The 21,721-nt window shown below is 38.8% G+C and overlaps 1 protein-coding gene across 3 annotated transcripts in view; it reads left to right on the forward strand.

Annotated features, from left to right (window-relative positions):
- FAM204A (family with sequence similarity 204 member A) overlaps positions 1 to 19,229 on the forward strand; it is a 36,012-nt gene extending 16,783 nt beyond the window's left edge. For all 3 annotated transcript variants that reach the window (XM_026494234.4, XM_026494235.4, XM_026494233.4), the window contains exons 6-8: positions 1,054 to 1,143; positions 15,319 to 15,425; positions 15,725 to 19,229. In XM_026494234.4, coding sequence (XP_026350019.1) covers positions 1,054 to 1,143; positions 15,319 to 15,425; positions 15,725 to 15,776 — 249 coding nt within the window. In that variant the 3' untranslated portion in view covers positions 15,777 to 19,229. The remainder of the gene's footprint in view (positions 1 to 1,053; positions 1,144 to 15,318; positions 15,426 to 15,724) is intronic.
- Positions 19,230 to 21,721: the final 2,492 nt, after the last annotated feature.

Below are 21,721 nucleotides of genomic sequence, written 5' to 3' on the forward strand. Positions count from 1 at the left end.
GTGTGTGTGTGTGTAAATAGGCATTTTTAAGTCTTGTTTCCACAGAGGCTGTGCAGGAACAAAATTTCTCTTAGTTGATGGGTATAATCAAGCAGTGCACTGACAGGCATTCTGGGTTCCCTTTTACTAGATGAGGGAGAAGTTGGGAACTGAAAACATGGAGGACACACTGGCTAAGCCATTGTTAGGGCAAAATTTTCTTGTGAGAAGCATATATTAGACCATTTAAACATTTTTTTAAAATTTTCTGTGGTAACTTTCCACAAGCTAACAATTATTTAAGTCTAAGCGTCTTTCCATAAATGTATGATGAATCCTACCTCGTCTGTTTGGTAATCGTATGAAAATTTTAATTATGGTTTCCTGAAGTATCTTCAGCTAGTAAATAAAAACATTTCTATAGGAAAATAAAATTTGTTCTCTTATGTAACATTCTTCCCCTATTTAATATCCAACTTAATACCCGTCGTCTAAGACTAGAGGGGCTGTTGGAGGAGGGCCTAAAGCTACAGGAAGGGGCAGTAGAGAAAAGAGGCAGAGGAAAATGGTGGTTGAGAGCACAGGCTCTGGGCAAACCCAGATTCATGGGATGGCCTTAACACTTACAGACTCTGACCTTGGCCACGTGAGTCTGAGGCCTTGGATTCCTCATGTTCAAAAACAGGATAACAGTATTTTTGAAGTTGTTAGGATAAATGAGCTTTCTTAGAGTAGTAAGTCAGGGCCTACTACATAATAAGCATGCCGTCATTTTAACTATTTTTATCATTAACATTATATTGTTATTAAGGGAAAGCGTAGTCCTCGAAGTCACAAAAGTCTGTATTGGCATCTCCTTTTTCTTAGTTCAAGAAGTTATCTGACCTTGAATAAGCCATTTGATATTTCTGCGAGGCCTTCTCCTCAGTAAATGAGAGTGGTACCAACTACCACAGGGGTCATCGTGAAAATTAAATGATCTAAGTATGTAACATGTTTGGTGTGATATCGTCTTTGCCAGCAAATGTTTGCCTTTTTTCCTGCTTTTAAGCTTTAGGTTTCTTTGCTTTCTAGTCGGGCCTGGAAAAGAGCATAGACCAGGCTGTGGAAGAGTGGAACATCGAGAAGGCTGAGGAACTCAGCAACCAGCTAGCTACTCGAGAGGTGAGTCAACTGTAGTAATTCCAAATTTTCTAAAATGAATGTACATTCTTTTTGTGACCATAAGTTAAGTTTGGTATTCAAATATTTGATCTTAGCTTTGTTTGCTTGTTTGTTTGTTTTTTAAGTAGGCTCCACGCCCAGTGTGGAGCCCAGTGGGGGCTTGAACCCCACGACCCTGAGATCAAGACCTGAGCTGAGATCGAGTCGGATGCTTAACCGACTGAGCCACCCAGGCGCTCCTCAAATATTTGATCTGAGATTTTCCTTTCTGTCCATTTCCTTCCCACTCATGCTGCCATTTATTTTGAAGTGCTGGGTTTTATTTTTGTCTTTAATGTTTTTAAATTATTCTGGTCTAAAACTTATGGTGGAAATAATCCATGATTGATATTCAACCCTAGATTTCACCTAGTTCAGAGAGTTTTTTGCCAGTTATGATTAAAAGACTAGCTTTCTTTTTCCATTTGCATCTTTAATTCAGTTTAACTCTCCCTGAAGGCAGCTATGTGTTCTAATGTCACATCTCAAGGTTTTCCTCGCCCTCGCTTCCCCAGATGCTTTCTTACTGCATATTCTAAACTTTTCCCTCAGCCCTAAATAATTTTCAGCTTTTAAAAACTTATAGTCTAGAATATAAAACTAATAGATATATTGAATATTCTTTTTCCAAGTACACAAGGCTTCCAGAAGATTTTGACTTGCACCTTTTGGGGGCGCTATTTCTCCAATTGCTGCCTGGTGTCAGTAGGCAAAGTCAAACATAGAGTAAAGAGGTCATATCGGCATATGTTGTGTTGTTGTTACTGTGTTTTGTGATTTTTTTTTTTTTTGTCCTTTTTAGGGAAAAAGTTCTACCATACCTTTCTTTTTTAGTGTATCCCTATGTTCTCCACCTTACTCTTAAACTAGACTCCCTGGGGTCTAATTACATGGAGAGCACCGTCAGTCGTCTGTGCAAACGACTGGCCACGTGCTCTATTCTTTCTTACTCACCTGCAGGTGAGCATTTGTTTTAAACAGACTAGTGACGAACTTAACTATTTCAGTAAATTCTTCTGTGCAAGCACCATTTTGCTCTTCCATCTGCTGATGACAAAAAAATCCACTGTTGATTGCTGTTTGTTGGTTTGTTTCCTATTTTTGGGTGCTGGCTGTAAGTATCTTGGGAGTTGTATGTTTTTATGTAGGGAAATAAACAAGTCCAGAGTGAGGCTTTGGGATTCAGAAGTTACCTTTTTTCCCACTAGCCTTTAAGATCAGTTGTCGCAGTAAATACTTCTGTGTGTAATGTGTCTGTGTACGTGTGCTTATTTATTAAATGGCTAATCTACAGGCAATTATGAAGCTTGGAGCTTGAGTTTGGGACTTAGGCAAGAAGCAGCATAAACAGCAGTTAGGGGGCCTTTCAAAAAGTGACATTTTTAAAAAAATTGTTTACTTTTTTCTTGTAAGATTCATTCTTCCCTTCCCAGCTTACAACATTTCTTGTACTTTAAGTTTGACATTTGCTCTCTTTCATCTTTAAAGTGGCCATATTTTGATTTTATTGATTATAACATTCATTGGCTGTAATAGCACTGTATCACTCTTTTCAAATAGAATGATTTAGGTGTTAACATTTTGTAAAATACTTATTCATTTTAGTGCACGTGTGTGCATGAAAGAGAGAGAGCATGCACATGGGTGTGCAAGCATGGGGTGGGGGGGGCAGAGGGAGAGGGAGAGAGAATCTTGAGCAGACTCTATGCAGAGCCCCACGGGGGGCTTGATCTCATGATCCTAAGATCATGACCTGAGCCAGAACTGAGTTGGACACTTAATTAATGACTGTGCCACCCATGCACCCCTATTACATTTTAATAAAATGAATTTGATAGTATGTTGAATGGTACCACAACCTCGATAGGATTTAAGTGTCAGTTGGCCGCTATTAGAGTGGCTTCTTTAGCTTGGTATGTACCTGGCACAAATCAGCTTTGTGTTAAAGACCATCTTTAAAATTCTGTTCAGCAGTAGAGCACTTAATGTTTGTTGGTATTTTGGTACCTGGAACTTACTTTTCCATACAACTGTTGTTAGAGGTAGTGATTAAATCTTGGGTAGTCTGCAAGTATACACAATATAGCAAATTATATCAGTATCTCTCATCTTCAAATTTTGGGGAGTTGACCCTGAAATGTCAGAGAAGGGTGGGGAGCGACGTGCTTTGTAGCTGGAAGAGTCCAGTGGGTACAGTAGATACGGCTGCAAGGATGAAGAGGAGTGGGCACAGTAGGACGTATGATGGAGGTAGTGGCTAACGCGGCATAAGTGGGCTTTCAGAATCTGAAAGGCACATAGGGCAGCAAGACCAACCACTAGTCTTAGTCACATCTCAACAGGTAGGTGTAGAAGCTTTTGGCAGCTTTCACTGAATATCCACCTCATTTGTGTCAGAAGCAAAACTTTCTAGAGAACCAGTCTTTAAATGCACCACTTAGGTCCATGTTGTGCCACATGTTTGAGCAGTTGTCTCTTGAATCCCTTTAAAAATTGTGGGTATCCGTGACTGTTTGCTGTCCAGCAAATGCTATACCGTCAGCATGTGGCTGATCTCTGAGATGACTGCATAGTTCCAGTAAAGCTAAGGATGGAAGCATGATAAAAGCAGCAGGGCCTTAGGGTTTGGCTTCCTGATTGTTTTCAGAGACACTGTAGACTTCTTTGTCTTTACCTCTCCCTCAAGGATCACAGGACTCAACAAACTGATGTCCCTATGTCATTGTTTGTCCATTCTTCCTTTTGGAAGACCTGAGACTTGTGTATTATGTGATCTCTACCAACTAACAAGGTGACTGTGACTCAGCCAGAGGCTCCGGGTCAGTAAGTTTTCTCAGATCTTGGCTTAGTAACGAGAAAGAATAAGGCAAGGGCTAGTCTGCAGCATTAAAATGTGGGCTCCGCATGACCCGTCCGTGGCTGGCTGTTTTTGTCTTTTCCTGTTGATAAGCACTTCTATCTGAGGCAAGGGGAATTCAGAGAGAAGCATTTACTTTACTGCAGGCTCTGTGTTTTTCTAGGTAAAGTTAGTAATGCGGAAATTTTAAGAGTTGCATACATTCTATTTTTTTAAAAAGTTTTATTTTGAGATAATTTTAGACTTTCAGAAAGTTGCAAGGTTTGCGAAAAGATTTTCTGTTTACCTTCACCTAGATACCCAGGATGTACTTTGATGATGAACATTTACTTTGCCATTCTAATTTATAGATTAGAATATAATTTAGATTTGCCAAATGTCTCACTGATTTCCTTTATAGCAGAAAGAATAGTTTCTTTTTCCTGGTCTAGGACATTGCATTTTGTTTTCATGTCTCTTTATTCTTCTTGAATCTGGAAAGTTCCTCAGTCTGTCTGTATTTCTCAAGATGTTAGCATTTTTGAGGAGTAGAGGCTAGTTATTTTGTAGGATGCCCTTCAATTTTGGTTTGTCTGCTATTTCCTCATGCACTTTCGGTAGGAATATCGCAGAAATGATGCTGTGTCCTTCTCAATGCAAGATATCAGGAGACACATGATTTCTGTTTGTCCCATTTATTGATGATGTTACTTTGAGTTTTTGGTTAAGGCGGCGTCCCAGGTTTCTCCACATTATTATATGGCTCCTGTTTTCCGATATGTAATTAATAAGTCTCTCGTGGAGAGATGGGAGATAATTTGAGACTATGTAAATATTCTATCTGTCATTATACTTTACCCACTAGTTTTAGCATCTACTGCTGATTCTTTTCCTGTTTGGGACAGTTATTATTGTGGTTGCCAAACTAGATTTTTAAAACATTATTTGCTTGTACTTTTCGTCTTTACCTGGCAAACCAGACCTAAAATTTGTCTTAAATGAGCTATCGGATTATATAATCTTTTATGTATATGTTAAGTCTTGCAGTAAAACCTGGACAGTTGAGAATTGGAAATAGTTGCTTTAAATGATGCTCTGGGAGGGGACAGGGTCACCGTGGCCTCGTGCTCACTAGCAGTTGCATGTAACTCCCTCCTTACCTCTGTCAGGGAGCGCTCGTGAGATTCCTTGCCCTGCCTTTGGAAGCTGCGTGTCCGGATGTGCAGAAGTCAGGATGTCCAGCCTCAGAGATGTGTGTTTTCTTTGAGGATATTAGGTTTCTTTTTTTGTGTTTTGTTTCGTTATACTGCTGTTGTAGAAATGTGAATGGCATAGCACTGACTAGGTATTTTCTATTTTAAGAATGTTATTTCCTGTTACCTTTATGATAAATGAGATTGCTTCAGAAATAAAGGATATTTTCATCACTTGCAGGGATACCAAACATTTTTTTCAAGTGGTTTTTTTTTTTTTAACTTCCATACAAATATAATGCCTGATTCTAGTAAATAAATTAAACTTACTTAGTGTGGGGTTAAGGAATTCTGATAAAAAGAAAAAGAAAATGTCTTCTATTCTTTTCCTTGTATAAATGGCAAAACATCCGGAAAGTGTTTGCTGTTCAGACACAGACGTTGGAAAGATACTGATGCCGTGTTCGTTAAAACACCTGTGAAGAATAACTAAAGTAATCAAGATGGAATTCTTGAATAAATAGTTTAGTTTGAGGTTTAATTTTTCGTATTTATCCCCTTGGTGCCAATCACCATGGATATGAGAGATGGGATTTTGAAAAGTAAGTAATTGTGAGTTTGGGGCAGAAACCCTTTATGAATTAACTGTATACGTGCATGGTAGGTGTCCTTTTGGAAATCAGGTATATTGGTTTTTAATCAGTTTCGTTTTCTTTTTTCAAGAAGCAGTGACTGGGACCTGCTGATAAAGCCTTTGCTCAGAGGCACAGATCCCAGAGTTCTTAAAGCCTTTTCCAACCATAATAAGTGAAACTAATTTTTGATGTTTAACATTTATAAGCCTGTGAAACCAATAGGGCAGCACCAGTATTGAAAAAAAAAAAAATGAAGCCAAAAGTAGAACCATGACTGCGAATGGGCCTTGAAATAGTTCCTCAAAAAACAAAAAACAAAAACAACGGTGTTGCGTTTGTCCACGCACTATCATTGTGGCATAGCAAGTGCCTGTTTTTCCAGAATCACATTCCCTTAAATTAACGATCACATCAAGGATATATATTTTCTGGTTTGAGGGGACAGCTCAAATTCACATGTTTGAAGCCTAGATTCTGCTAACATCTTTGGTTTTTGCCATGTAGTAACGTAGTTGCCTTGGGACTCTCCCTCCTGTTGATTAAATACTTCTTTGTCGTCAACAATGTTGGAGGAGAGATAGTGGGAAAATATACTTGGGTTTGTGTCATATTGATGAAACTGTCCTAGTTAAAAAAAAAAAAAGTTGTTTTTAAAAAAATATATCAGTTTTACATACACACAGAGTATCTGAACATATTTGTGGATTGTTAACCTTAGGCCTGAATTGGAAGTATATTCCATTCATTGATAGTGATCCTTAAAAATTCCGTCCTCTGGTACTGGTCTTTTCTGACACATTATCCAGATTATACCAATTTATAGAAGTCAGTAGAAACACATATTTTAAAATCAAGTGCTAAAGCCTCTATTTAATTAAGTACGCAACACTTAGGTTGAATGTCACGTTTTGGAAAGAGAATTTTTCTCTAGGCATCTTCACGTTAGCCCACCGGAGATAAAGGAAACGCCCTTGGTTTGGCAGCAGTTTCTACCATGGAATGAATCACATCTACATTAACTAGGTATATTGCTCAGGTTGATTTCATTTATAACTATACAGTGTCAGAATAGAAATGAATGGGAAAGAGAGGTTGCCTGTGAATTTTGTTTGAACTTTGTATAGTTTAATGTCCTTAAAGATTACTTTTTCTGTAAATGACTCCAACAGGATGGTCTTTGGCAGCACCAACTAAACTTAATTCTTTGAAAACACCAGTGCTTCGTGTTGTAACATGATGATTATTTTGTGTAACCTAGAAAGAGCATTCATTACATTGGCAGTATGAATTAAACTGAGAAATAATTTTTAATTTTGTGAAATTAAATAAATAAGATTCCGAAACATAGGTAAAGTTAATAATGTTGAAATATGGATAGTTTGTTAATATTTAAATAACAAAGGTGGGAATGGCCTTTAAAAAAAACCAACTAATGTTTGAATTAATTGAGTTGTGTTCTTTCCTGTTAAATGAAATGCCCTCTAATTTGGGGAGATTATTAACTTGTCGCTCTGTTTCTAGAGCATTTTCCTAAAAAATCTGGAGGTGTTCTCATTGAAGAGGGGCAGATATACTTTGGAGGAGGTGGTTGCTGCATTTTAGGTTCACATCTAAGAAGTGGTCCTTTCTCAGAAGGGCCGTGAGTGCTCCTGCACTTGCTCTCGCGTTCAGAATTTTCCAGTGCACTGCATTGTTCGGCTTTAGTTTCTCTGAGAGGACTCTGGCTGCAATTCACTCTTTTCATTTTGCGTTTTAGTTTTATGTTGATGTACATGCAGTGCTGTCCTAATGGAATATGAGCTGGAGTCACCTCACCCTCCCCAGATAATACAATTTTGGCAGATTTACCTGTCAGAGTACCTGGAACGTTATCATGTGTGGGGTTCAGAATTGAGATGTTTGTTTAAATTTTTGAAATAGAGATTCTGTCAAACTTGGTAAGTTTAAAGTTACTTTTCGTCAGTGCTATTTTCAAAGCTCTAATATGTTTGCATTATATACCAAAAAAAAAAAAAAGCTGAATTGAAAGGCATATTACAATGAAGCAAATCTTGTCATTCTGAGCTCTTTTATTCTATAATCTAGAGAGCAAAATTATTTTCCTTACATTTTCGTGAATACTTTTTTTGGGTAGAAATACCTTAACAACCATGTTTCCAAAGGTAAAACAGTTCATTCAGATGTGAAACTGAATGTATATTCCAATTAGCTATTCTAAGAATTTATCATTGGAACGTGTGACTCTAAGAAGGATGGCAGGTACTTTCTGTTTTCTTAATTATTGTAATCTCTTGCCACTGAAGATTGGGTATACAAAGTAAAATGCATTAAATATTATATATATATTAGATAAATAGATAGATTAGATATATAGAGACTCCAAAATATCCATCTCAACATTTCATTTTTATAGAAAGGATATTATTTTTGTTTCTAGTACCAGGAGGTGTAGGTGAAGAATACATTATTCCATAAAATTCATTTAATGCCTGCAAAATATTTTTATGTCTGTCTTTGAAATGTTACTGCTCTGCCTTCTGTCCCTTACTTTTTCTTTGTTGTTTTGTTTGTTTGTTTCTCTTTCCAGTTAGGAGAGTTAAGAACCATTTTCTTTGTGGTATATTTCACTGATTCGCAGCGGAAAGGAATCTAGGACACTGGGGAGAGAAGAGCCCTCACTGAGCAGCGTTCTGCTGGCAGCAGCGTGCTCAGCCACCTGGGGAAGTTGGGCCTTCTCTGCTGTGGGGGACTGTGTGTCTGTTAAGAATCATCTAGAACTGACTTACTTTCATTAACTTTGGTCATTTCTCAGTGGTTTTTTAATTTAAATATTCTTCTCTGTATCATTGTGTCGTTTGAGCTTAGGCCGGGGGGCTTTTAAATGGTGATTTGAATTCTTTGAAGCCTTGTTCTTAGTTCTTAGAAGGAATTTCAGTAATTTCACATAGATGAACAGTTAGCAGAGTGTATGGGAAATAAGCTGTGCCTGTCCAGGTAAGGGAAGGTCTAGCTGTTTGAATTCCTTTACACTGAGTTTAAAGATACATTCATTCCCATAAAAAAATTGTGTATAGCCTTGAAGTTGGAGCATGTTAATATGAGAAAAATAAAAATGGGGCTGAGTGATGGGTTTTTCTCGGGTTTTTAGGTGTACCTACTTAGATCTCCTTGCATTGAGGATGTCTTCTTTTAACCTTTGCGGTATGATTGGGTGCTCACCTAGAATGGTGTTCCTTATGCTCTCTTTTAATTATGTTTATCTGTGCTTTTAACAAACCTTAAGAAAAGATTTCAGATGTTACAAGTCTAATTAAAGAGACAGACAAAGCACAGTTTATACTGTAGATTTTTTCTGCAGTTCAATTAATCAGCATGTTTTCTCTTTTAATTAAAACCATTTTAGTAAATTAAAGCCCACAGCAAAACACATATATAATTTGTTTGTAATTAGCTCTTAATTGGTGGTAGTTGAAGCTTAGCACCCTTGGTTTCTTTCTTCATGATTGCCATTTTATTAGCAGCCAGTCATTAATTAATCTTTTTCTAATTAGCTTATAAAACTGTTGATGGCACATTATTGTAAATGTGATTTTAAGTTCAAAGCTTGTTAATAAGCTTTCTTACTTAGAAGAACAGAGATAAAGAAATTGCTGAAAACAGTACTACAGTTCTTTAAAAAAAAACTGTCTTTCTTATGGGGACTGTGTAAAGCATCTAACAGCTTATGGTTAATTTTTTAATGCTTTTTTTCCCCTTATGAATGGGATAAGTTGCTTGAATATAAATGTCTATATCCAGGAGTAATTTCAACAGTATAACATCTTTTCGCCCTCCTTTGGATTACTGTAATCTGCATATAATTTGAAGCCTTAATAGTCATCATTAAAACAGGTGTTATATAAACTATTTCACTGTGAAATCAAAGTTGAGTATAGTAATCAAAGTATATCTTCTTACACCTCATGGACCAAACACATATTATTTTTATAAATTGCAGGGTGAATCACATATGAGTGTATATATGTACACACACATACACATGGTATATATGATATGGGTTTATATAAGTATCTTTATGATGTGTTTGAAGAACAGGATTTGTTGGGTTATGCTTTGAAGTGTAAAAACTACTTGGCTTTTAACTCCTAGGCAGTTGAGGTATAAAAGTAAGTAATGGGTGTTTGCACAGTTGTACACACACAGATATATGTAGCACACGAACGTGTAAACCTGTGTGTGCACATTTTAAGATGACAATGAAATTAGTCTGTTTCTGTAACAAAACGACTTGATGTAGAAGTTGACTGGAGAGAGCATGGCTTGTTTGCAGTCAGCACAGCTTTGGCATCTCAGGTGTGACCATGGAGAGGTCCCAGTCCCAGTGCAGACACCCCAAATTTACTACAGCACATCACCACGTTACAGTGTAGTTTGAGTGAAACACCTTAGCACATCATATTCTTTATTGAAATATACTACTAATTTCATAAAACTCCTTAACTGCGTGGTGTTGTGAGCTATTTGCCAATATTAGTGCAGAGTTTCGAAAGTTCTAAAAAACACGAAGCATCATCAGTCATTGGAAGAGCTTTTTCTTATTTGCTTTTTGAACTTTCCATGTTATTTCAACTTTGGCTATTTCTTTGCTTGTTTTTACGAAGGCATTTTATGATGCCATGCAAGAGACACTAGAAAGGGATAGCTGACAAGGAAAAAATTAAAAATTGGATAAAAAGTAAATGAATAATGTCATATTACCAAAAAGATGAGAGGCTAATTTGTGCCGACTTTTTGCTAATTTTGTTCAAGCCTCAAAATGAGGAGCTGTCACCCGTTCTGTGTAGCACTGATGACAGTGCCAATGATCCATGAAATAAGCTGCCGCTGGCTTTGTTCTGATAAGAATGAACAAATCTGCACAATGTTCGGCTCCCAGAATCTCATTTTCATACTTGCATGCAGGCTAAAAGAAATAAGCTGTTTGCAGGCTTGATTAATCAGACATTGGAGGGGTTTTTGTCTCTTTGATCTCTTTCGTCTCCTAGGTAACTTGCTTGACATTAATGTTGAGCTTGAGTAAAGACAATCAGGAATTGTCGACCAAACTGATATAAAAATTAAAGACCTTAACACTTTAAGTACTCCAGTAATGGTTCCGCTTTACTTCAGAAAACATCTGTTTTCATTTAATTAAAGAACAAAAGAGAATGGCATAAATATTTTTCATAGAGACCTATTATTCCATAAAAAGTTAAAGTATGATAATTGGTATTTTTAAATAAGTGCCTTGAAAGTGTTCAAAAGGGAAGAAAACTTCATAAATCTGTTACAAGCTAGTAATTTTGAGATGAGTAAAATATTTTATGAAATGGATAAGAAGTTTACAGTTATGCTAGATTCAGCTGTTTGAATCAGATGCTTCAGATGATTATCGGCGAACTTTAGAATGGCACAGGTTTAGCAAGAAAAACCAACTTTATTTTGAAAGTTTGTCTTTTAAAAATCTCCACTATGTTACAAGATGCGCCGTTATATCTCTTTTACAACCCAATATGATTTACACATGCTAAACCTGTAAAATTGAAAGGAATTAAAAAAATGTCGCCGTGCATTTGCTTGAGGTTACGCAGACGCTTTTACAAATCTTCCAAGTGCCTGTAAAGATGAGTGCCCCAAGGGTCCAGCCAGGGCCCTGCTTTTCCAACCAGCTGAAGCCCTTATCTTAAATCCAAGCAAAGTACCATTAATCTTTTTGAAAGACCTTTTATGGCTTTTAATATATCCCAAATTAGAACATTTTACACCCTTGGTTCCTGAAATATGGTGATAAAAAGCCTTTAGAGCTTAATTTTCCTTACCGCTTGCTCTGACCAATTTGCAGTTCTTTGTGATAATGTTTAGACACCTTAATTAAAATGCAGCAAAATATTGGACGTTCTATATGGAAAATGCTGATACTTTGGCTACACATACAAGAAATTCCGTATATATTTTTATTCATTTTAAACGTTTTCTTTCCACGTTGTGTTGCTGTAGTTATCTGATGACCCGAAACGTTTGTTGTTGTTGTTGTTGTTGTTGTTTTAATATGAAAACCATTGACCAAGCTTTTGTGATGTTTACTTTGGGCATGAAGATGCATTTTTCTTTTTACAGAAGTGAAAGGGGGATTCTTGTTGGCCTATGTTATTTGTAATACTGGAACATAGCGCGATATTCTTTTATCTTCGGGAACTTGAGTTAGGCATCTTGCCTGGGAAAATGAGTTTCTTCTCAATTGTCTCTTCCGTAGAAGATCTTATTATCCCTTCATATTTCCAAATATTTCTGTTCTTTTTTCTTTCTCCACAGGAATAAGTGAAACACATTTTAAGCATGTGAAGGACACAAAATTGATATGACTTTTCATCATCATTACAAGCTAAAAAGATTCTTTCTGTAAAATACATAGACCAGGCTTATTGAATGTTTATCAGTTGAAGAACATTCCATTTAACCTAACCCAGGGCAAAATACAGTTGGAAAATATACCTTTTATACGAACAGGTCTGTTTGAAAGTATTACCTATATACCCAGCCATTTATTATATTTACTTAGTCCACAGAAATGATGGAGCCCTCTCGTGTAAATATGTGTTTTATACATTTTAACGAATTATTTTTAATAAATTTAAACTATGTCTTATGGAATGTATGCTCTAACTCCTTCCTGTGATGCTGATTGTGCTGGCTTGGCCTTCATGTTGCCAGAAAACTAGAAGCTTTAACTCTCTTAGGGGATGTGACCATGTTGAGATGAGTCCCATTTGAATCAAACACATTGAGGTACTCTTCGGCTTATCGATCCCCAATCCAGAAAACCCATGTCGGGAAATTTTAGTAAGTTTAAAATGTAAGCTACATCTTAATGTACAACAGTTTTAGAAAATAATGTTTCCACATGCTTAATGGTACATGGCAGAGATGGTTCAGACCATTTTTGTTTTATCCTCCAAGTATAGGCTCAATTTAAATGTGAGATAAACTCGCCAAGTGGGACTTTTGTTGGGAGGTAGACTTGGCAAAACTATATCATATATCAAATTTGCGTTTGATACATAATACATAGGAATATAGCTAAATAGAAAAACGCAGAGTTCTACATTTTACCTTTTGAAGGGTGAGGGGCAGGGAAGATACTAAATACCCTACAGGAATGTGGAGACACGGCACACACCTTAACACAGGTAGCAAGCCGCGTTTTATGACAGTAGACGGTTTCTGAGGTACATCTCATGCTCCTCCGGGAGCCCACAGCTCCCCACGTTCCCAGCCGCCTTGCTTTAGGTGCGACCGTGTGAACAGTTGTGACCAGAGGACTCCAGGCAGAAACGATGTGTGTCACTTCTGGACTAAAGCATATAAGAGCCAGTGTGAGACCCTCTCTCCCTCTGCCGCAGCAAACTTGAAAGTGACCCGTTGAGACGCTGGTGCCACAGGATGGAGGAGAGCCCAGCCATGCCACTGCTGACTAGAAGCGAGATGAGAAATCACAGTTCAGCCAGCGGGATTTGGGCATTTGTCGGAGAAGCACAGTTTTGGCCAGCCTAACCTGACAGGCGCTGACCTGACCTTGGTGTTTCTGACAGATGAATAGTTTTTTAGCGGAATTCATCTTAATCATAAGTTAGCCACAGCGTCTTTCCAGTTGCATTTTCTCCGTAGATGGTGATGCTCTAGCCCTTTGATTCTTAGCCTTTTCTTAGTTGACTTATCTGAACTTTTTCTGTGATGAAGACCTGGGAACAAAAAGACAACCAAGGGAAGGAAGCCAGTATTGAAACTGTCAGACAGTTAATGTCACTGACAACCCCTTCTGCCTAGCCCCAGTGCGAAGATGAGCGTGGTTTGGCCCCGTGCTGTGCCTCTAGCGCCTAGAACAGCGCCTGGCCCGAGAGTGCCTTTGTGCCCTCGTGGTGTTTGTTGAGTGAACCTTATCCTGTGAAGAAAGATGATGAAGGTAGTGGTGCTGATCATATTGGTGTGAATTCAGGGACTCTGAGGTTAGTCTGCCTTCTCAAGTGCTCTCCTAAGGCACACTTGATCCTTCTCTCGTCAGTGGCTTTCCTGTTGCTGTTGACCAGTTCTGCACTCCGGTTTGATTGTCAGGTTGCTTCCGTTCTTTATGTATATTCTTACCAGGACTAGAAAATGAAATCAGTGTGTGCTGTGCTTCAGAAACCCTCAGCAGTGCTTGATCCCTACTTGATTGTTTCGTCCTAAAGGAAACTGTTCTCCAGAATAAGCTGAAAGAAATCTCACTTCCCTAAATTGGCTTCTCGTACATGTGCTCTTAACTGGCCCACGATGCCGCACTGTTGGCCAGCAGCTCCCTGAAACTCGGGCTTTACCACATTGACCTGCCAGTGGCTTCTTTCTTCTCTTCCGTGTCTGTTGCCCACTCAGGTGCATTTGGGTGAGTCCAGAGATAGAAAGGGAAAGAAACATCAGAAGGAGACTTTTAGCCTTTGTTGTAAAGCTGGGTTCTTAGCAGATATTTTTGAGCTGTCCGTGTGGGCAGGCATTTTGAAAATCAGAGCCACTAAAACTAGAAGATCACCCTGCTTGTCCTGGAGATACTTGGTGAAGAACAGTTCGGCAGCCAGGGAGCTGTGTAGAGAAAAATCTGCGAACTGTAGGTTATAGCATAGAGGCTGAAGGGCTGGAGAAGCAGAGAAACAAAGACTGTTTTAGGTTGACTTAGAGAAGACTTCAGGGGAAGGGGGGGTGGGTAGGAAGGAGGCTTTGTTTTGATCGGACCTTACAGGACTGGGGCAGATGGGTGTCAGGCCAAGCAGGAACAGAGGGGCCCACAGAGGGACCACTTAGGTACTGTGGTCCTCATGCCCAGCCTTCTCTCCTCTTAGCACCCTCTATATTCTGTTTTCCCTCAGTGAATTGAAAGCTGTTGCCCATCATACAAAGTGCGTTTATGAAGCAGTAATTAGCTTTCCCATGTTTTATTAATCACATCTATGACTGCCAATCAGAGCTTCTGATCAGCATGAGATAACTGATGTGACCATACTGAGTTGCTATAATTCTAGCCCAGAGCAAAGAAACTTGATGTCTCTGTCAGTCTGCGCAGCCTTATCAGGGGTAAATTCCTGTTTGGCCTACTGAAATGCTGGAATAGCTTGAAGATCTTCATCATATCCTTGTGGACCCTCGAGGGCCCTTGGTTTGGGAAGGATTTCCATCCAGGAGACTGGTACAACCAGGGTGTAGGGTCTGTGGGAGGTAAGGGAAATACGGGCCGCGTCTGTGCATTCGTTCACTTTGCTGCTTCAAGGGGGCCTGAGCATAAGAATTTCTAATTTGTAGCTACGGCTTTCATACCCACGAGTTCTCCAGTATTTGTATGACTGTAATTCTTGTATTAGCTAGCATATTTCTTTTCACTTTTTTTGTTTTTCTCCTTTGTAATTCGTAGCTTGGTGTAAAAATTGCCAAGGCAGTTGCCTGCCACAACTTTGTAAAAGCCAAAAAGGAAGCTGAAAATTCACAGGTTGCCCGAAAAAAGAAGAAACTTGCATGGGGGTAAGTTTGTTGAAGACTTTTCGTTGTAATACTAGTAACTTCATAGGAATGACAGAAATCCTGGAATACATCGTACGAATCCAGTTTGTGTGTGATTGTTACTCATTTTGTTCTTTGTGTCTTTGCTGTGTGTTTATCATACTATAAATATGGAGGCATTTCTTCATCCTTTTTGATATTTAATTTGTCATCGATGGAGTATGTGAAAATGTTTTAAGTTTATTTTCCTGTGGTACTTTGTAAGCACGTTTAGGAAAGTATTTCAAAATAAATTGAGATTTCTGTGTTCTTTATTTTAGGTTTGAAGCAAAGAAGAGATGGGAAACAAAGAGCAACATGGGATATATGTAACTTGCCAGAATTCCTCAAGACATTTGCGTCTTGACTTGAGTCTTCAAACGCTCAGTTTACTGAAAAGATTTTCCTGCTTACATTAACTATGTCAGGAAACTGATAGAAATTGGAAAAATAAGCAGAAAATCTGGGAATTGATTATTAAATCTTTTCAGTCTTTTCCTAAAGTGTTCGTTCTATTGAAGTGAATGAGATGGGACATTCTGTTATTTGTACAAGAAATCTAAACATACACACCAGGAAAAAAGTTAGCACTTTGTTTATTTATTTATTTTTTTTTATTGAACTCTCCAGTATAAAATCAATTTTACTTTCATCCGTCCATTCGCTGTAGCATAGCCAGTGAGCTCCTTGTTCTTTCTTATCTGTACCCAGTGTAACAGCACTTATTCTGGAATCGTGTTTTTAAGATTGGCATTTGTTTATAAAGGATTAGTCATAAGTGCATGAGAGTCTCGATTGATACTGTCTTTACAAATGACTGTAATTATCTTAATGTTATAAAAGTAATTATTGGTTCTTTATTGGAGGCAGTAGAATTGATCTTTCACAGTTAAATAGTGAAAGCAATTGATGAATTTTTGTATACTTTCAGATAAAGTATTGTAATTTTAAAAAGGTCAGAATGTAGTATTTGGATGATGATTTAAATTCAGCTCTGCCTGGCAATGTCTTCCTAAATCTCTCTCTCAGCCTTATCATTCCTTAAATCATGAGATGGTTCTCAGAAGAGAAGATGTGTAATTGTACTAGACAGTTACAACTCTGGACGATATAACTTGAAACCTTCCAAGAACATAGTTTGTATTTTACTCCTCTTCCCCATTACTCTTTTTTTTTTTTTTAAAGATTTTATTTATGTGTGTGAGAGAGAGGGAAAGCGTGACCTGGGGGAAGAGCAGAGGGAGAGGGAGAGAGATCCCAAGCAGACTCTGTGCTGAGCATGGAGCCTGACATGGGTCTTATTCCCAGGACCCTGAGATCATGACCTGAGCGGAAATCAAGAGTTGGACGCTTGGGTCGCCTGGGTAGCACAGCGATTAAGCGTCTGCCTTCGGCTCAGGGCATGATCCTGGTGTTGTGGGATCGAGCCCCACATCAGGCTCCTCTGCTAGGAGCCTGCTTCTTCCTCTCCCACTCCCCCTGCTTGTGTTCCCTCTCTCGCTGGCTGTCTCTCTCTGTCAAATAAATAAATAAAATCTTAAAAAAAAAAAAAAAAAGTTGGATGCTTAACTGACTGAGCCACCCAGGTGCGCCTCCCCATTACTTCTTAAAAGGTCAAATAAATTAATGAGGACAAGGTGGATTGGTGCTGTAGGAAGTAGTTTTCATTAGATGTGTGTTTCAGAGACGTAACTAGAAGGGGCTTTGAGAAACCATGTAAGAAGCTGGCAAATCAGACTGGGTATCTGGTGGTTTGACATCTCCCTGCCCAGTGCTTAGCAGAGGTGAAGAACTGCTTATCACTGCTTTCATCAGTTCACCTCCCTTCAGCAAACCTCAGAGGTTTGCCAGCTGGCTGGTATAAACTTTCTCTGGGTTGATAATAAAAATACGGGAACATTAGAAAATGAGTCATGATTATTGCTTTATTATTATTTTGTTACTTTTATACTTAAAATAGTAACAAAATTTTATTAATTTATGGTAACATATTTAATGTTTTCCCTATGTTTTGGGATAAGTAAATAACTAGTTGCTATTTAAGAGAACAAAAACCATATCTTGCTTCCACTTAGGTGAGAAGAGCCAGTATAGAAAAAGCAAGGTTTTAGGAGATTGGGTATCTACTTACAGAATTCATCATAAAAAGGTAAAAAGGTGTACAGACCAAATATTGGAAAATCTTATGTTTTATTATTTAATATCCCCTGTTGTGTTTACCTACAACATTTCATTTCAGACTCCTAATAGGGGAATACAAACTTAGAGTATAGAAACCTTTTCCGTAGAAATCCATCGTGGGGAAGATATCCACTGCGCAATCCGGTGGTTTTGTCTGAAACATTAAATGTGTTATCGTGGCGCAGGCGCGTAGTGTAGATATTCTCGCGCACGGGGCTCGCAGACAGGGCATTTCCCTGCAAGCGCCGTCTCATTTTTCTTTTCCTGTATCTACTTCCTTCGAGCACTTAGTGACCCCTGCAGGCATGTTTCGCATCTTCTCATGCTGAGGCCTTGCCAGAGTGGCCTCTTGAGGGGCTGATTTGGGAGCCCGTGACCTGAAGTCCAGCTATAGAAGCCTTTCTTCAGCCTGTCCGGTGCTGGCGGTCGTGCTGCCCTCCCCGGGGCCGTAATACAGACGGGAGCATTTTAAGCCCGTGGAAGGCATTACCGTGGGATCGAATGTAGCAGCGGACTCATTTGTTGAGGGGGGGGGGCGCATCTCATAAGTCTTCAATTTTGGGGGGCCTGGGTTGTGAAAAGCTCCAAAATATGGTACAGCAGGAAGGGGGGGGGCAAGGGAGGGAATTGGGGGAGAGGAAGGGACTGGTTGTCTGCTGTGAACCCGGCTGGCATGTCGTCAGGACCGGTTTTATTTTACCAGCTTTAATTTGAAGTAGACATTTTGCTCAGTAAAGCAATAAAATGGGAACATTATTCTTAGAGCACCCATGTTGCCCAAAAAGTGTAGTCATTTGTCTTCTCCATCTGCTCACAGCAAAATGAGGATTCTTTTTGGATCAGTAATAACTTCAGTTCCTGAAGCTTCGCATGTGCATTTACTACTGCTCGGATGCCTGAATTAGACGGGGGATGTAAACGTCAGTTATTGTTCACTGAGATTAATACGTTTCAGGCTGTCGGTGTGGCATTAATGTAACTGTGATTTACGGTTTCAGTACTTCAGGCTAAAATAACTTACTAAGGAACAGTAATTTTGAGCTTTATAGTGCTGGTTCTGAGAAGGAAGGTTGGTAGTACGTTCTTGTTGGGAGCCCTCAGGATGTTTCTGATTTTCAGCAGAACGTTCTATTTCTTTCACCAAAAGGAGAGTTTGAATATATAATCTCAGGTTTGCAATAATTAGTTCTGATGACAGAGTTAAATACCTTGGCCAGAACTGTAAATCAGTAGTTAAACAGGTTTCTGCAGCTGATCGTAAATCTCAAGCTCCGTATTTTAAGCATATTTATTCTTTTAGAGACACGGCTAAGGGAGGGGCAGGCCAAGAATGGGAATAAAATGTTATCTGAACTTTGAGTAACAGCCTAGAACCTCACATTTAAAATCTGATTTCCCTGCTACCTTTGGTCTAAAATGTTCTCTTTTCAGTATTTTAATAACCTTGCTTATTGTTTACTCTAAGCCAAGTTTGAGTTTAATTCTTAAACTATGAAGGTTAATTTCTAAAATGTTCAAATTTCTATTCGCTAAGTAAAGATACCACTTTTTTAGAAATGTTATGTCCTGCTACACTATAAAAAATATATGAGGTTGATATTTAAATAAGATGCCAATTGCGTGTGTTTTTCTATGAGATAAGGTTTTGGGGAAACAAGGTAATGTTATGTCAGACCTCATTTTGGAAAATTAACTTAGCATGAAACCCAGTAGTCAGATTCAGAACCAACTGAAACAATTCAAGTTTTTCCATGTTGGCAGAAGTTGCTTTTATTTTTAGTATCTGGCAAAGCAACAAATGCTTTGCATGTCAATTTAATATTTTTTCAAGCCAACTGTTTATTCATTGGCTTAAAATTTACACTCTACTAAAGTCTTAGTCCTGACTTTCATGAAACAAATAGTAATATTTGGACAAAATATGTACACGGAAATCTTTTTCCAAAACCAAATGTGGATTGGTATTTGTGGCATCAGTGCCTTTTCACATGGTAATGGAGCTAAAAGTACTTTGAAAGTCTAAGGCATTTAGAAACCCAGGGCAATGAATTTCAAGGAATTAATTTTTATTATGAAGTAATCAGAGCATCTTTCTAGGTTTTCAGATTTAAATTAGTGAGAGACTTTCTGCTAGGAAGTAGAATATATGTTAGAGTAAGTTTCAGTGAACTATCAAAAGATTATTTTATCAGCATATTGAGACAATAAGACCCATTTTCCATTTTGAGGTTGGGATGCTTTCGATAGATTTTGATAAAATGCGCAGAACTGCCTTCTTTAGTCTTTATATTTTATCCTCCTTCCACAGTGCTCACCTTGAAAGAAACACACACACACACACACACACTCTTACACAGTCAGTGTTGGAGCTGTCATCAGCCCTGAGACTTAGTGGGGAAGTGATTTGTGACTCCAGTCAAGAACATGGCGGTATGTAGCTGATCAAGGTGGCCATGAAGAGACTGAGAAAGGAGCCTCCAAACCATTGAGCTCTAGTGTTAAAATGAAGTGTGTTGCTTCTTCAACAGTATCTCCTCCTACTTCTGCTAGAGTTTCTTCAAATACAGTGGTGTCGTCGGGGTAGCTTCCTGCAGCACTGGCTTTTGTGATCTTGACCCTGGAATACAAGTACAGGCTTTTTTTTCGGGGGCAGGAGGTGGGGTGGCGCCCTCTCCGTTAAATGCCATCCAGTATGCTGTATTTCTAGATGGACTTGAAAAATCAAGAATTAGCTGAGGGATACTTATCTTTTTATTAGTATTAGTAACAAGTTTTAGATTTAAGTAGAAAAGGCATAAAAATATTCCTAGTGAGATGGCATTTTTTTTTAAAGATTTTATTTATTTGACAGAAAGAACAAGCAGGGGGAGCAGCAGAGGGAGAGGGAGAAGCAGGCCCCCCCTGATGAGCAAGGAGCCCGACGCAGGGCTCTATTCCATGACCCGAGCTCAAGGCAGAACCGACTCTGCCACCCAGGCACTCCATGAGATGGCATTTTTTTAAAACATCGAGTTTGGGCACCTGCTTTTTATATCCAGAACAAGTTTCTTAAGGAGGTACTTAGAATAAAGGAATGGAAGGAGACAAGAGGGTAGTGCCCAAGAGAAGCCTTAGCTCCTGGGTGCTCCTGTGCCAGGTTTCTGTTTGTGCCTACTCCCTGGCATTGTTCTAAAAGCCCTGGCCCTTACCTCCTCCAGGGCCCGTGAACCGTCTCTTTCTGAATTGCTGCAGGGGGCCTGCTATGTGACAGGTATGGAATGAGGTAATCTTTTCCCACCTCTAATTTCTGAAGGGTGTGTCTGTCCAGTTATTACTTGTTCATTGAACTTAAAGGTTTAGAAACCAACAGCTACAGTACAAGCTGTAATTATTGATGTCTGTTTCATATTCATCTCTAAGTTCTGGCATTTGATCAAGAAGTTAATATATCACTTCATCTTCTGGCTGAATGTGCCTCAGCTATAAACATTTTATTGTTTGATGGATAGTGTATAATTATGACTGCCCAGAATAAAAAGTTTTCATTTGTAATCTGGTGATACTAGAAGAAGTAATTAAGAATGTCACAAGGAGTAGTGAAACAATGAAGCCTTGGATTGCTGTGAATTCCTGCCTACATAACATCTAAGAAACATTTACTGAGCACCTACTGCATGTCAGGTTGCACACTGACTCCAGTGGTTGCACAGGTGAGTTTGCACCGTCTGATGGGAGATGTAGGTAACCCATGATTTGGACAACTTGATTTTTCGGTGGGATGTTAGAAAATCAGTGACTTTTTCTTTGCCAGATACAAAGGAATCATCTACATGTAATAAATTAGGTAACTTACCAAATTTGAGTCACACGGGTGGGTAGGCCTTCTCTCCAGGATGGAGTTTCCTAGCTGGGCAGCTAGCTACAGTCTCTCACCAGTTAGTGACTGATCCACACGTGCGCACCTCACAGTGAGTGGGCTTGACACCCTGACTTTCTCTTTATTTCCCAGACTTGCCACAGAGGTGAGGGTCATTGACGGGGTCAGACTCAGAAATGAATGCACTGTTTTTGCACAATAATTTTAAGCTTTATGTTTCTCTTAGACTATATCAACATGT

The sequence above is a fragment of the Ursus arctos genome, unplaced genomic scaffold (genome assembly GCF_023065955.2).
Source record: "Ursus arctos isolate Adak ecotype North America unplaced genomic scaffold, UrsArc2.0 scaffold_7, whole genome shotgun sequence".
Lineage (NCBI taxonomy): Eukaryota > Metazoa > Chordata > Mammalia > Carnivora > Ursidae > Ursus > Ursus arctos.